The following is a 13,267-nucleotide window of genomic DNA, read 5'->3' on the forward strand; positions in this document are numbered from 1 at the left end:
AAACAGAGGAATTCTAAGGGTTTGTTTTGGGATGTAATGTAAAAAAAAAAGAATTTGGGACTCAGTGTATTTTCTACTGTCCTTTCATTTCAAACCAATGGATAAATTATCTGATAATGAAAGATTATGTCTTCAAATTTATTTCTAGTGCAGTTTAGAACTAAAATTGTCACAACCATATTTTCTCAAAAGCACTAATAATAAACACTGGATATAAAATTTGGAGAGACTGGATAAGCAAAAGAACAGAACTAAAAGCCTTTCATAGTCTTTAAAAAAACTTATCTATCAATTTTCTCCATTATTACGAAGGAAAAGCAAAGTCTTCTTTCTAAGAAAATCTGTATAAGTGGTGATGCTTTTTCTTCATTTCACTTCCCACTCAGATACTAACTTTTCCCCCTGAATAAACAGTTAATTCTGTTTTGTTTGGGTTTTTTTTGAGTTGGAGTCTCACTCTGTCACCCAGACTGGAGTGCAGTGGCTGCTCCCGGCCACCGCAGTCTCGACCTGCTAGGCTCAGGCGATCCTTCCACCTCAGCCTTCCAAGTAGCTGGAACTACAGGCATGTGCTACCACGCACGGCTAATTTTTTTGGTTTATTGTAGAGGTCTTGCCAAGTTGCCTAAGCAGGTCTCGAACCCGCAGGCTCAGGCAGTTCACTCACTTCAGCCTCCCAAGGCACAGGATTACAGGCTGAGCCACCGAACCTGCCAGTTGATTCTTTTAATAAAATATTTTATTTCTCTTTAGATTTTTCCTGTTTTAAAGAAGAAGATAATACCAGTATGGGAAATATATTTAACTAATATTTCATTCTAGTACAGTATATTTACATTAGTTCTAGTAACTGAATTTATCACAGATCTTTGAGTTAGTGAATCAAAAGCATATAAAAAATGAAAATGAACTTAAAAAAGGCCTTATAATCTACTGTCATTAGTTCTGTCATCCCTATAAACTAATGGGTTGGGAAAATGGTCAGTATTTGGAACCAAAGTTGATATTTAATTGAAGGGAAATGCTTTTTTAATTATAATTTTTTAAAAAACACTGGCATGAATATAAAAAAGGACTATGAGAAGCAAAATTAATCTGCTCATTTGTAATAAAAATATAAATATGTGAAATAAACAAAAAAGAAATTAATTAACAGGTATAATTCAGATTTTGGAGTTATCAGACAAAGTTTGAAATACTATAATCAACTATGCTCTATAAAATAGGTGACATGATGGAGAAATGTATTAGAGAAGTAGGATCTTTTGAGACTACCTTATGTAATTGGAAGCCCCTTAGAAGAAGAGAGAATGGGGAGAAAGCAATATTTAAAGAGATAGTGACTGAGAATTTTCCAAAAATGGAAAAGACTCAAAACTTCAACTCACAGATTCAAAAATATCTATGAACTTCAAGCAGGATAAATAGAAAGTAAACCTACCTAGATACATCATAGCAAAACTGACAAAAATCAATGACAATCTTAAAAGCTGTCCTTTCCAGAGATAACCACTATTCTGAATTTGGTATTTATTAGTTCCTTGCTTTTCTTTATAATTTTATAACATAAGATATACTACAAATAAAGTGCAAATATGTATATGGAATCCATTCTGTGTGAATATTTCACAATTTAACCAGTCTTCTTTCAGAGGACATATTTTTTTCCAAGGAAGGAAGAAACATTGCCTTCAAGGGAGCAATGATAAGACTGACAGAGGACTTTCCAACAAAAATAAATGAATTTATAAGACAATGGAATAACATCCCTAAAGTATGGAAAGAAAATCATTGGTAACATAAAATTCTTTACCTGGTGAAAATGTTCTTCATAAATGATTTTTTAGACCAACAAGAATTGAAAGAATTGTCATGGCAAATCTGAAATAAAAAATGCTCAGAGGGGTTATTCAGGCAGAAGGAAAATGATCCCAAATCTGAAATGCAGAAGAATAAAAAGCAATGGAAATGAAATATCAGGCTAAATGTAAATGAATATTGGCTGTAGAAAAACAAAAATAGCAATGTGTGTTGAATTTAAAATATACATAGAATTAAAATTCATGACAAAAATAGTACAAAAACATGAAAGGATAGAGTTAATGCTTAAAGTATATTGCATTATCTGACATTGTAAAAGTTCTAATTTACATTAGATTCTGTTAAATGAGGGATACATGCTATTTCTAAAAGAATAAAAAATGAATAAATAACACGATAGAGGGGATATGTTGAATGACATAAAATATCTGATTAATCCAAAAGAAGATTAAAAGAGGAGAGAAGTACATAAAAATAGGTTGAATGAGTAGTAAATAGTAAGATGGAAGGATTTAAATCCATATATAGCACCAATTGTTTTAAATATAAGTAGACTAAATGTTTCCATTAAAGATAAATATATTAGGTAAACTGGACTTTAGGCAAGAGACATTTTACTGTAGGTAAAGAGAGTTTGTATAATTATAAAAAGGATAATCTACCTGGAAGATGACAACAATTCTACGCTTGTATGTACCTGGTAGCAGCTACAAATATATAAACAAAAATCAGTAGAACTAAAAATAGACAAGTCTACAATAATGATAGATTTTACTATAACTTTCTTGAGAATGGGTAAAACAAACAAACAACAGAAAATCAGTAAAGATATCGAAGATTTATAGAACACAAGTAACCATTGGCATATTCTAAAATACTTAATTTAAAAAGTCCAGAATACATTATTTTCTAGTGCACATGAAACATTTAGCCAGGTTGCTCATATGCTAGATTAAACCACAGTTCTCAACTTATTTCAGAAGATTGTAATTCAGAATATGTTTTCTGATCACAGTGAGCTCAAATTAGAAATTAATTTTAGAAATCCCTGAATGATTGAATATTAAGCAGTATACTTCTAGTAATCTATGGTAAGCTGGAGACTACAGTGAAATTAGAAAATATTTTAAACCGAAAAATACTGAAAATGTAACATACCAAAACATGGGATGTGGTTAAAGCTATGCTTAAAGGGAAATCTATAACCACAGGAGCATGTAGAGAATAAGAATAAAATATATTATCTAAATATTCCTTTCAAAAAGTCAGTAAGAGAACAAGAAATTAAAGTAAGAGGAAGGAAATAAGATAAATACAAATTAATGAAATGGTGAAAATACAGTAAAAATAAACAAAATCAAAAGTTCTATCTTTGAAAGGAAGCTTTCTCTTTGGCAAGTGTTCAAGACAAAAAGAGAATAAGCACTAACTACCAATATCATGAATTTGAAAAAGGAACGGCACTACAGGTCCCAAAGACATTTAAAGAGATAAAAGGATGGTATGAACAACTGTATGTGAATTTGAGAAACAGAACTGACAAAATTGACACAAGAAGAAATAAAAAATAGATTTATAGCTATTAGTGAAATTGAATCTGTAATGAAAAACTTGCCCACAAAGAAGACTCCAGACCCATATTGCTTCACGTTCGAATTTTAGTAAACATTTTAGAAAGAAATAGCACTTATCTTAGACAAACTATTTTAGAAAATAGGAATGGAGAACACTTTCCACTTTTTAAAAATGAGACTGGCATAACCTTGATCCTAAAAGCTGACAAGGAACAAATAAGAACACAATTAATTGGTTAACAGTCTTACAAAACATAGATATAAAGCATATGAGCATCACAATCAAGTTTATTTACTAAAAAAATGCAGGATTGGTTATTTACCACCTTAAAAAAATTGAGAAAAAAAATCATGATAATAGCTGCAGAAAAGTCAGTACCCATTCAAGCTAATACTTAGCAAACTAAGAAGAGGGGAAATTTCTTAATCTAATAAATAGTATTCACATAAACCTACAAAAATGTGTCTTAAAATAACGAAGCTCCTCCCCCCAACCACCAAGATCAGAAATGAGAGGAAGATGTCTTCTAACACTGTTTCTTTTCAACATTGTACTAGAGGTTTTTTAGCCAGTGTAGCAAGACAAGGAAAAGGAGTAATGGTATATCAATTGGAAAGGAAAACATAAAGCTGCTGTTATTTGCAGATAACACTGATGTACTTAGAAAGTATCTACAAGTGACCTTTTAGAAATAAGTGAGCTGGCATATTTGCTGGAAACAAAAGTCAATATGTATGTGATCAATTTTATGTCTCTACTAAAGATAATTAGGAAACAAAAATTTTTAAACTGTACCATTTGCAATAGCATCCAAAATCAAATGCCTAGGAGTGCAATCAAAGAAAATGTTAGCCTTAGCATATAGAAAACTGTATTATCAAAGTAAAGACCTAAATAATTGAAGAAGTAAACCATGTTCTTTGATTGAAGAATCAATATTGTAAAGATAGTGGTTTTGGCCAAATTGATCTGTAGATTCACTATAATTATAATCAAATCCTAACAGGTTGGCTTTTTTTTTTTTTTTTTTTAGCATTAGAAATTGAAATTCACATGAAAGTGCAAGTGCCAAGAATAGCTAAAATAATTTTGAAGAATAGCCAAGGGTAGAAGAACATACATTATCACATAGCCAGACTTACTGTTACAAGAATTACACAAATTAAGACAGTATAGTGTTAATGCAAGGTCAGCAAAACAGACTGGTTTAGGGCACCCAGAAATAAATCCATACATATATAGACGGAGGTGATGTATGGCAGAGGAGATACTGCCAAGCAATGGGGGGAAAGGTGTTTTTCAGTAAATATTGCTAGGCCAGCTTGAGCTCTAAAGGGGGAAAAAATGAATCTTGTTCTCACACCATACATAAAACCAGTTGCATATGAATTGTTGATGCAAACGAAACTTCAAGAGAATAACTTAAAAATATTTTTCAAGATTGAGATAGGCAAAAGAAAGTTAAGTGGGGCAAAAAGAGCACTAACCAAAAAGGAATAGACAGAGAAATCTAGACTATATTAAAATTAAGAACTTCTGTTCTTCAAAAACATCATCAAAGGAGTGAAAAGACAAGACAGAGACTAGTGGGGAACATCTGCAATTTATGTAACTGACAAAGGACTTATCCAGCATTATATAAACATCAATAAAAAAGGATGGACAACTAAGGGAAAAGTGCCAGAAGCATAAATAGGAACTTTATGAACAAAGATACCCAAATACCATTAAAAATATTAAAATGTGCTCAACCTCACTGGTCTTTGAAAAATCCCAAACAAAATCACAGTGTACCACTACATAACCTGTCAGAATGGTTAAAATGAGACAAATTGACATTACCAAGTGTTGGGAAGAATATGGAGCACCGGAATGCTCACTTGGAAGTACGAATTGGGATGATTACTTTGCATACTGTTTGGCAGTGCAGGTTGATCATCTCTAATAGGAAAATCTGGAATGCTCTAAAATCGAACTTTTTGAGCACTGATAGGATGTCACAAGTGAAAAATTCTACACCTGACCTCATGTTACAGGTCACACAAAATTAGTAAAGATATTGTACAAAACTGCCTCCAGACTTTGTGTATAAGGTGTATGTGAAACATAAATGAATTTCACTTTTAGATGGGTTCCATCCCCAAGATATCTCATTGTGTCTAAGCAAATATTCCAAAATCTGGAACATACTGCTGGTCAAACTATATCAGATAAGGTATACCCAAACCTGTATTTATTAATGCCGAAATTCTTATATCCTCTGACCCAACAGTTTGAAGCCTATGTATATAGCCAATAGAAATGCATACACAAGTGTTTCAAAAGACATGCATAATAATCTTTACATCAGCATTATTTATAATACAAAACTGCAGACTGCCCAGTGTCCTTCAGCAGTGGAATGAAATAAACTGTATGTTCATCCATTGGAATGCTGTGCAATAATGTGAATGATTAACTACACAGAACAATACAAATGAATCTCGAAAACAATGTTAGATAGAAGAATCCTGACATAAATATATACTGTACAATGCTGTATGAAGTTCAAAACTTATTTGTGATGTTAAAATTAGGGTAGTAATTACCTTTGGGAAAGGGTGAGTAGTTAGTGACTCGGAGGAGACACAGAGGAACTTCTGGGTTCTGGCTGTCTATTTCTTGGTCTGAACGGTGGTTATGTGAATGGTACACTTTGAAAATTTACCAAAATGCACCTTGTGATTTGGCAGTTTTCTGTTTGTTATAATTCAACAAACACGTTTTCTTAAAAAAAAAAAAAAATAGATAACACATACCTAGTGACCCAGCTCTCCCACTTTGGGATTCTGTCCTAAAAACAAGAAAAACACTTAATTTCTGAGCTAACTGGGGTAATGATAGAGTTTATTGCAGCATTGTTGGTAGTAGCAAAAGTGTCTGTTACTGAGATAGTGGTTGAATAAGTCATAGAATATCCATTCTGTGGAATGTTACACATTTATTTAATAAGATTCTATCTATTCATCTGGATGAAATTTTTAAATTTTTAAAAATGCAAAGTAAGGTATGTTGTTTGGTTTAACTTTTATTTAAAAAATATGTGCATGGATATTTTTGTATGAGCCTGGCAAGAGTGGAAAGGCACATTAACTGAAGTGGGAGGAATTAGTGATTGGTGCAGGGACAATTACTGCATTTTTCTAGGTACATTTTGGTATAATTAACTGTTTCTCAGATGCTGCTTTTACCACTGGTCTTTGTGGTAATTCATTGTGTTAAGAGCAGCCTCTTTCTTGCCTTTAACTTTTGTTATCCTGTGATATTCTCCTACCATCAGTCACTGATTGATGAACTACTATGATGTATAACAAAGAATAATAGAATGATTACAGAAAATTACCTGGGCATTTATAGATAATATATGCTCATAGAACGGGCAGTGGCACATACCTGTAAGCTTAGGTACTCAGAGGCTGAGGCAGGAGGATCCCATGAGTCCAGCAGTGTGAGACTGTAGTGTACTTTGATCACAACTGTGAATAGCCATTACTCTTCAGTCTGGGCAACATAGTAAGATCCTGTCCCTAAAGGAAAAAAAATGACAGTGTATGGTTTTGTCATGGGTATTGTCAAATAGGATTATAATCACAAGTCAAAGACATATGAAATATTTATTCCTAATGTTAGGGTTATGGCTTGTTTCTTTCAAGAGGGAGCAAGAAAGTCAAATGGCTCGTCTTAAAAAACAACAAGAAGAATTGGAGCAGATGAGACTACGTTACCTGGCTGCCGAAGAAAAGGATACAGTAAAAACTGAACGACAAGAGTTGTTGGATATAAGAAATGAATTGAATAGGTATAACTAAAAGATTATTTTTTATTTCTTTCAAAAACTAAGTTTCATCTAGGCAGTGTCTCATACCTGTAATCCCAGCACTTTGCAAGGACAAGGCAGGAGGATTGCTTGAGATCAGCCTGGGCAACAGAGTGAGGCTTATCTCTACAAAAAAATTTTAAAAACTAGGATAAAGTAGACCATGTATAAGATTTAGCAGATTTGTACAATAGAAATCTATGCCACAGACCATTACGCATTCATAGACTTGCTTCTCATTGGCTCACATACTCTGAAGGCTATCTTGAAGAAGCTTAGACTCAACTGCTTTATCATACTTCCAAGACAAAATTAGCAATAGTTGCAAATTCAAACATTCTAAAGCCACTTATATAGAGGGGAATATAGGGTTATATCCTTATTGTATATTCTAAGTTAAATGAAAACATTCTATATCCAAACTTAGTGTTACAATCACTTAGTAAGTTTACTAAGTATTATTATGACTGCTCCATTTTTAAGGCAATGTAATGAACAATATGTATTCTATTAGAAATATGAAAATCTCAGACCAGCTTTCTCTCTCCATTTTTCATCTCCAAATGAGATCATGCAAACATAACTTGAAGATATCCACAAAAAAATTAACATGTATAAGCCCTCTGAATCACACATTCCATTTATAGAATTTTACTTTCTATGAATAATTAGAGATAAAGGTTTCATAATAGTAGAGTTTTTCTCTTGACTCATTGCAATATCCCCAAAACTTGTTTGGTACAAATAAATATTTGTTGAATGAATTTAGAAAAAAAAGTTATGCTCTGAACAACAATAATAAAATGTGGTAATTACACACCTTGAAATGCTATGTAGTCATAAAAAGAATGAAATCACATGTTTTGCATCATCATGGATGTAGCTGGAAGCCATTACCCTAAGCAAATTAACCCATAAACAAAAAGTCTGATATTACGTGTTGTTACTTGTGAGAACTAAATACTGGGTACACATGAACATAAAGATAAGATTAATATACACTGGATATTCCTAAAAGTGGGAGGAAGAAAGGAGACCAAGGGTTGAAAAACTACCTGTTGGCTACTATGTTCACTGTTTGGTTGGTGGCTTCAATAGAAGCCCAAACCTCACCATCACACAATATACCCATGTAACAAACCTACACGTGTGCCCTCTGAATGACTCGGTGGCTCAGCCTGTAATCCCGCACTTTGGGAGGCCGAGGTGAGTGGATTGCCTGAACCCACGGGTTCGAGACCCTCCTGAGCAACTTGACAAGACCTCATCTCTACAATAAATCAAAACATTAGCCGGACGTGGTAGTGTGCACCTGTAATTCCGGCTACTCGGAAGGCTGAGGCAGAAGGATGGCCTGAACCCAGCAGGTCGAGGCTGCGGTGGCCGGGAGCGGCCATTGCACTCCAGTCCGGACAACAGAGTGAAACCCCAACTCAAAAAATAAATAAATAAATAAACAAACAAACAAATAAATACAAAGGTTTAATAGCAACTTAAAGATCAATAATAAAGTATGATTAAGTGATAATACATCTAAATGATAGAATATTACAAAACCATTTAGAAGAACATTGACGTAAGAAAATATTCATTGTGTAAATAAGTGAAAAAAGTAGTATACAGTATTGCTTGTGTACTATCATTAACTTTTTTTTAGAAAAACATTTTAAGGTACATATATGCATTTTTTAAACTTAAGACACAGGAAAATGTTACTGAAATTAAGATGCTGAGATTGCAGATGATTTTTATTTTCTTCTTTTACACAGCTCCAAAATATCTGCAGTTTGTATTTTATAATTAGAAAAACAAGTATTGTTTTTAAAACCTTCTTTTATAAATTTGCTAACTCTAACTAGCCAAGTAGAACATTGGTTTTTATTTGTCTTCTTCCTGAAAATATTACTAAAAATTTATTTTATCATTTGAATCATTTTGTTTTTAAATAGTGCTGTTAAGAAAACCAAAACAGTTGCTAGAGTGGCATTTGTTCTTGACTTCTCAGGTTAAGGCAACAAGAACAAAAACAGCTCCAGGATTCCAGAGAGATTGCAAGTGGAAAAAAGGATGGCCCACATGGCAGTGCATTGGAAGAAGGTTTGGATGATTATTTGACTCGCCTCATAGAAGAAAGGGATACTTTGATGAGAACGGGTGTGTATAATCATGAGGACCGAATAATAAGTGAACTCGACCGACAGATCAGAGAGATTCTGGCAAAAAACAATGCCAGTAATTAATAACATTTGTAAAATCTTTACAGAGACTCTAGGTCTAAATTTTACTTTTATTGTAAAACCTTCAAGAGTGAGGAAAATGGATTTTAAAATGCTATTTTCAATTTTTTACAAGCAAAATTTTGTATGTTATTGTATAGTATTTATTTGATCTTACATACTTTATGCTACCTCTCCCACACTAGTTTTATTTGTAGTTTGCATTTTATATATTCATTTTAATTGACTTTTTGGTGTTTCTCATTGTTTATAATCTGATGTGATGGCTAGCTTTCCAACAGCTTTTCACTAAATTTGTTGTAGGAGTAATGACTGCAGTATTTTCCAGTTGTATTATTTTTTTGTGTTGAGCCAAAAGAGTGTATGTTGCACTTTAAAAATGCTACAATTGAATGTAGACATCTTAAAAGGTAAGACCATTGTAAATGCAACCGGTTTTACTCATTTTAAGATGACCTTTTTTCCTTAATTTGTGATATTTGCCAGTGACAAGTTTGAAAACAAAGCAGGATCAATGCAGAGAAGTCATATGATATACTGGGTGACAAATTAGTCATTTATTTAAATTAGTTAATACAGATCAAGCTTATTTTAAGAGCTAATGATTTTTCAAATTTTCAGTGCACTCTTTTGAGAACATGAAATAATAGTTTAAAATGGTATTCTATGTCAGTCTTCTGCTCATTTGCATTTTTTTGGCTAAAATTTGAGGGTTTTTTTTACTTTCCAGTGATAAATACTAGCTGTCAACTCTAACTTTCTGTAATAGAACATGGAAATAGACACATAAAGACCGTAGCTAAAAAAATAGAGTGAAAATCTACTGTATTTACTCCTCCTAATTTTAATCAGAGTTTTTCAAAAATGAGTGAGTTTAAGTCACTGATTTATGTAGTGCCATGTCTGTATAAATTTTACAAGTTCCTTTTCATCGTATTTTTCAGAGCCAAAATTTGTCCTCAAAATGGCACTTTCCACCTCCTTTTACAGAGTACTGAAAAACTTTTAGCAAATTCACAGGTTGAATTGAGTTTTAAAATATATGCAGATAAAATCTGATTCCCAAATACAGTAAATTTAAATATATACTTTAAGGAGTTACCGATAACTTCCATAAAAACAGAATAGGATATTTGGTAACATTAAATGAATTTTCTGTCATTTTCAGTAAGATATTTCTTGTTAGGGAAATTAAAGTTTCTGTATTCTCTCTCTACATATCTTACCTTATTAACAAAGTATTGATCTAAAAATAACCCAGCAGTAAATAACAAAGAAAGAAATGAGTGAATGAGAGGATAATGAATATGTGAATCACAGCAGGAATTTGTTATATTAATTATGGGTAGATATTTTCTCTCATTGAATTTTGTGCCACATAAATAGAACAGAAGTATTCTTTTGTTGATCCTGGGTAAAATTCTGACTGTTTACCTTCAGTTGCATTGTGTGCTGCCTGTGACTGTTTTCAAACACTAGAGGGGGCCTCTGATTTAGGAAAACAAAAAGGACTATTCTAAAATGGATGTGTGATTTATTTTTTGCCATCTATGAAGCTATTTTGGCTGTTGTAATTTACCAAATAAAAATCATAATTGTGTGTATCTTTGTGTTCTTGAGCAGTCTATTGCTTTTGTTTCTAAACAGAGGGGGCAAAATTTTTGGCCATTTCTATTTCAAGTTACTGTCTTTTGTTTTTTCCTCAAGAGCTTACATTTCAGATACTTTTTTAAGTCTTAAAATTAGGGGAGTCTGAAATCTTTTTTCTTTTTTTTTTTTTTGAGTTGGAGTCTCACTCTCACCCAGACTGGAGTGCAATGGCCGCTCCCGGCCACCACAACCTCGACCTGCTGGGCTCCAGTCATCCTTCCAAGTAGCAGGAACTATAGGCACGCGCTACCACGCCCAGCTAATTTTTTGATTTATTGTAGAGATGAGGTCTCGCCAAGTTGCCCAGGTGGGTCTAGAACCCGCTGGCTCAGGCAATCCACTCACCTCAGCCTCCCAAAGCGTGGGATTACAGGCTGAGCCACTGAGCCCGGCTTGAGTCTGAAATCTTAACACTCCTTTGTAGTCCTTCAGCAACATCTATTTCACTCGTAAGTAGCATTTAACAATTTTACATCGATTGCATTACTAAACTGCCTGAGAGTTGATGAGTATGACCACATGAATGAGTGAGTAGGTGTGTGCATGGGTGGTGGGTGAATGTTTCCTAATTACTACATATAACAAGAGATCTTTCATCAAATATTATAAGGTGAGATAAAATTTACCTTTAAAATATCTATGCTTTTTCATGCAGAATGTCTAGTTTCCACATCTAAGGCAGGCATGTACTGCATAAGAGGAGTGAATCCTGTCTTCTGGGTATATCTAATACCATGTCTGTATAAACTTTTAAGAGTTTCCTTTCAGGTGTATCCCAGTCATGTCTATCTGGATCTGAGTTCCTTTTGCTTCAAGCAGATGTGGAAGTTTTGAGTATGATTTAAGGACTCATTAGGGGTTCTGCTGAGGGGTAGACAGCCTACTTTGACAAGATGATTTTCTCCTATACTTCCTGTTTTGTCCAGATAACTGTTCAGCCTGAATCTGAGTTCACAGATGCTCCAGTATATATTGCTGGTCTGCAGCCACTTTGGGACAGACCAACCTAGTTCTTACAGTCTTATAGGGAGGGCCTCTGGTAGCTAGCTATATATGGACTTACAAAATACGGTTTCCAGGTGAGTGGGGACCAAAGTGAGGCCCAAACGTTACCTATCCTATGACCATTTGTATACCTAAACCTAAATTGTACTGCACAACTTTTTAAAAAAACCATAAAAATAAATAAGTTTTCACTGCCATTGTGTGTAGGTTGACTGAATACCTAATTTCATTATTTTTTATTGATATATTTTACATAATATAAAAATCATCAAAGTACACAAGTCAGAGGGTTTTTAAAATACATATTCACAGGCTTATACAACCCTGACCACTGTCTAAAACATTTTCAGCACTCCAAACAGAAACTCCAGTAGCAGTCAATTGCCATTCTCTCCAATCCCAGCCCCTGGCAGCCATTCATCTTCTTTCTATAGATTTGCTTATTCTGAACATTTCACATAAATGGAACCTCAAATTTGATATTTAAAGTGGAAAATATTAGAAAACCTAATGTATAATTTTTCTGTGACTGATTTCTGCAGTATACAAATTTTATCACATGTTTAACTAAAGGTTGCAGAGATCTAGGTCAATATAAGGGCCTAACATCATCAGTTAAGAGCAGAGCTCAACTGTTCTTCTACCCATCACCTATAAAGCATTGACCAAAAACTAAAAGTGAAAAATAGACAATGTTCTAGCAATTCTGGTGCTGGAAATGGATTATTGAAACAAGGCTTGTGTCATGCCATTGATATCAAAATTGTATACTTTTCCAGGGATTTACAGAGTTTGGGGCTAATGGAAGCTCAGTCAGCCAGAATGTAAGATCTGTGAGGACAGAAACAAGGTCCCATCTTTTCTGCCATGTGCCACAACTCAAACAGTGCCTCCCATAGATGGGTACTCAGGTAATATTTGCTACATTCAAAAAGAAACAAAGGAAGAAAAGATTGTGTATGGTCTGCCTGTCAAAATAGACATAAAAGTTTTTGATGTCTGCTGTTGGGAAAATAAGCTCCCATGGCCTCAATGACAGGTTTTGTGAACTTGTGGACTGACTACGCAGGCCCTGTAGAAGTTGAAAGGTTCTGTTTTTTGGATTGTTTTTCTTTAGAAACAA

At 33.6% G+C, this 13,267-nt stretch overlaps 1 protein-coding gene across 3 annotated transcripts in view; it reads left to right on the plus strand.

Moving 5' to 3' along the window:
- The window catches only part of CEP120 (centrosomal protein 120), a 75,752-nt gene extending 64,659 nt beyond the window's left edge, over positions 1-11,093 (plus strand). For all 3 annotated transcript variants that reach the window (XM_021709478.1, XM_008051824.1, XM_008051825.1), the window contains 2 exons: positions 7,089-7,234; positions 9,258-11,093. In XM_021709478.1, coding sequence (XP_021565153.1) covers positions 7,089-7,234; positions 9,258-9,492 — 381 coding nt within the window. In that variant the 3' untranslated portion in view covers positions 9,493-11,093. The remainder of the gene's footprint in view (positions 1-7,088; positions 7,235-9,257) is intronic.
- The last annotated feature ends 2,174 nt before the right edge of the window (positions 11,094-13,267 follow it).

This window comes from Carlito syrichta, unplaced genomic scaffold (assembly GCF_000164805.1).
Source record: "Carlito syrichta isolate Samal-C Ts95f unplaced genomic scaffold, Tarsius_syrichta-2.0.1 Scaffold236936, whole genome shotgun sequence".
Taxonomy (NCBI): domain Eukaryota; kingdom Metazoa; phylum Chordata; class Mammalia; order Primates; family Tarsiidae; genus Carlito; species Carlito syrichta.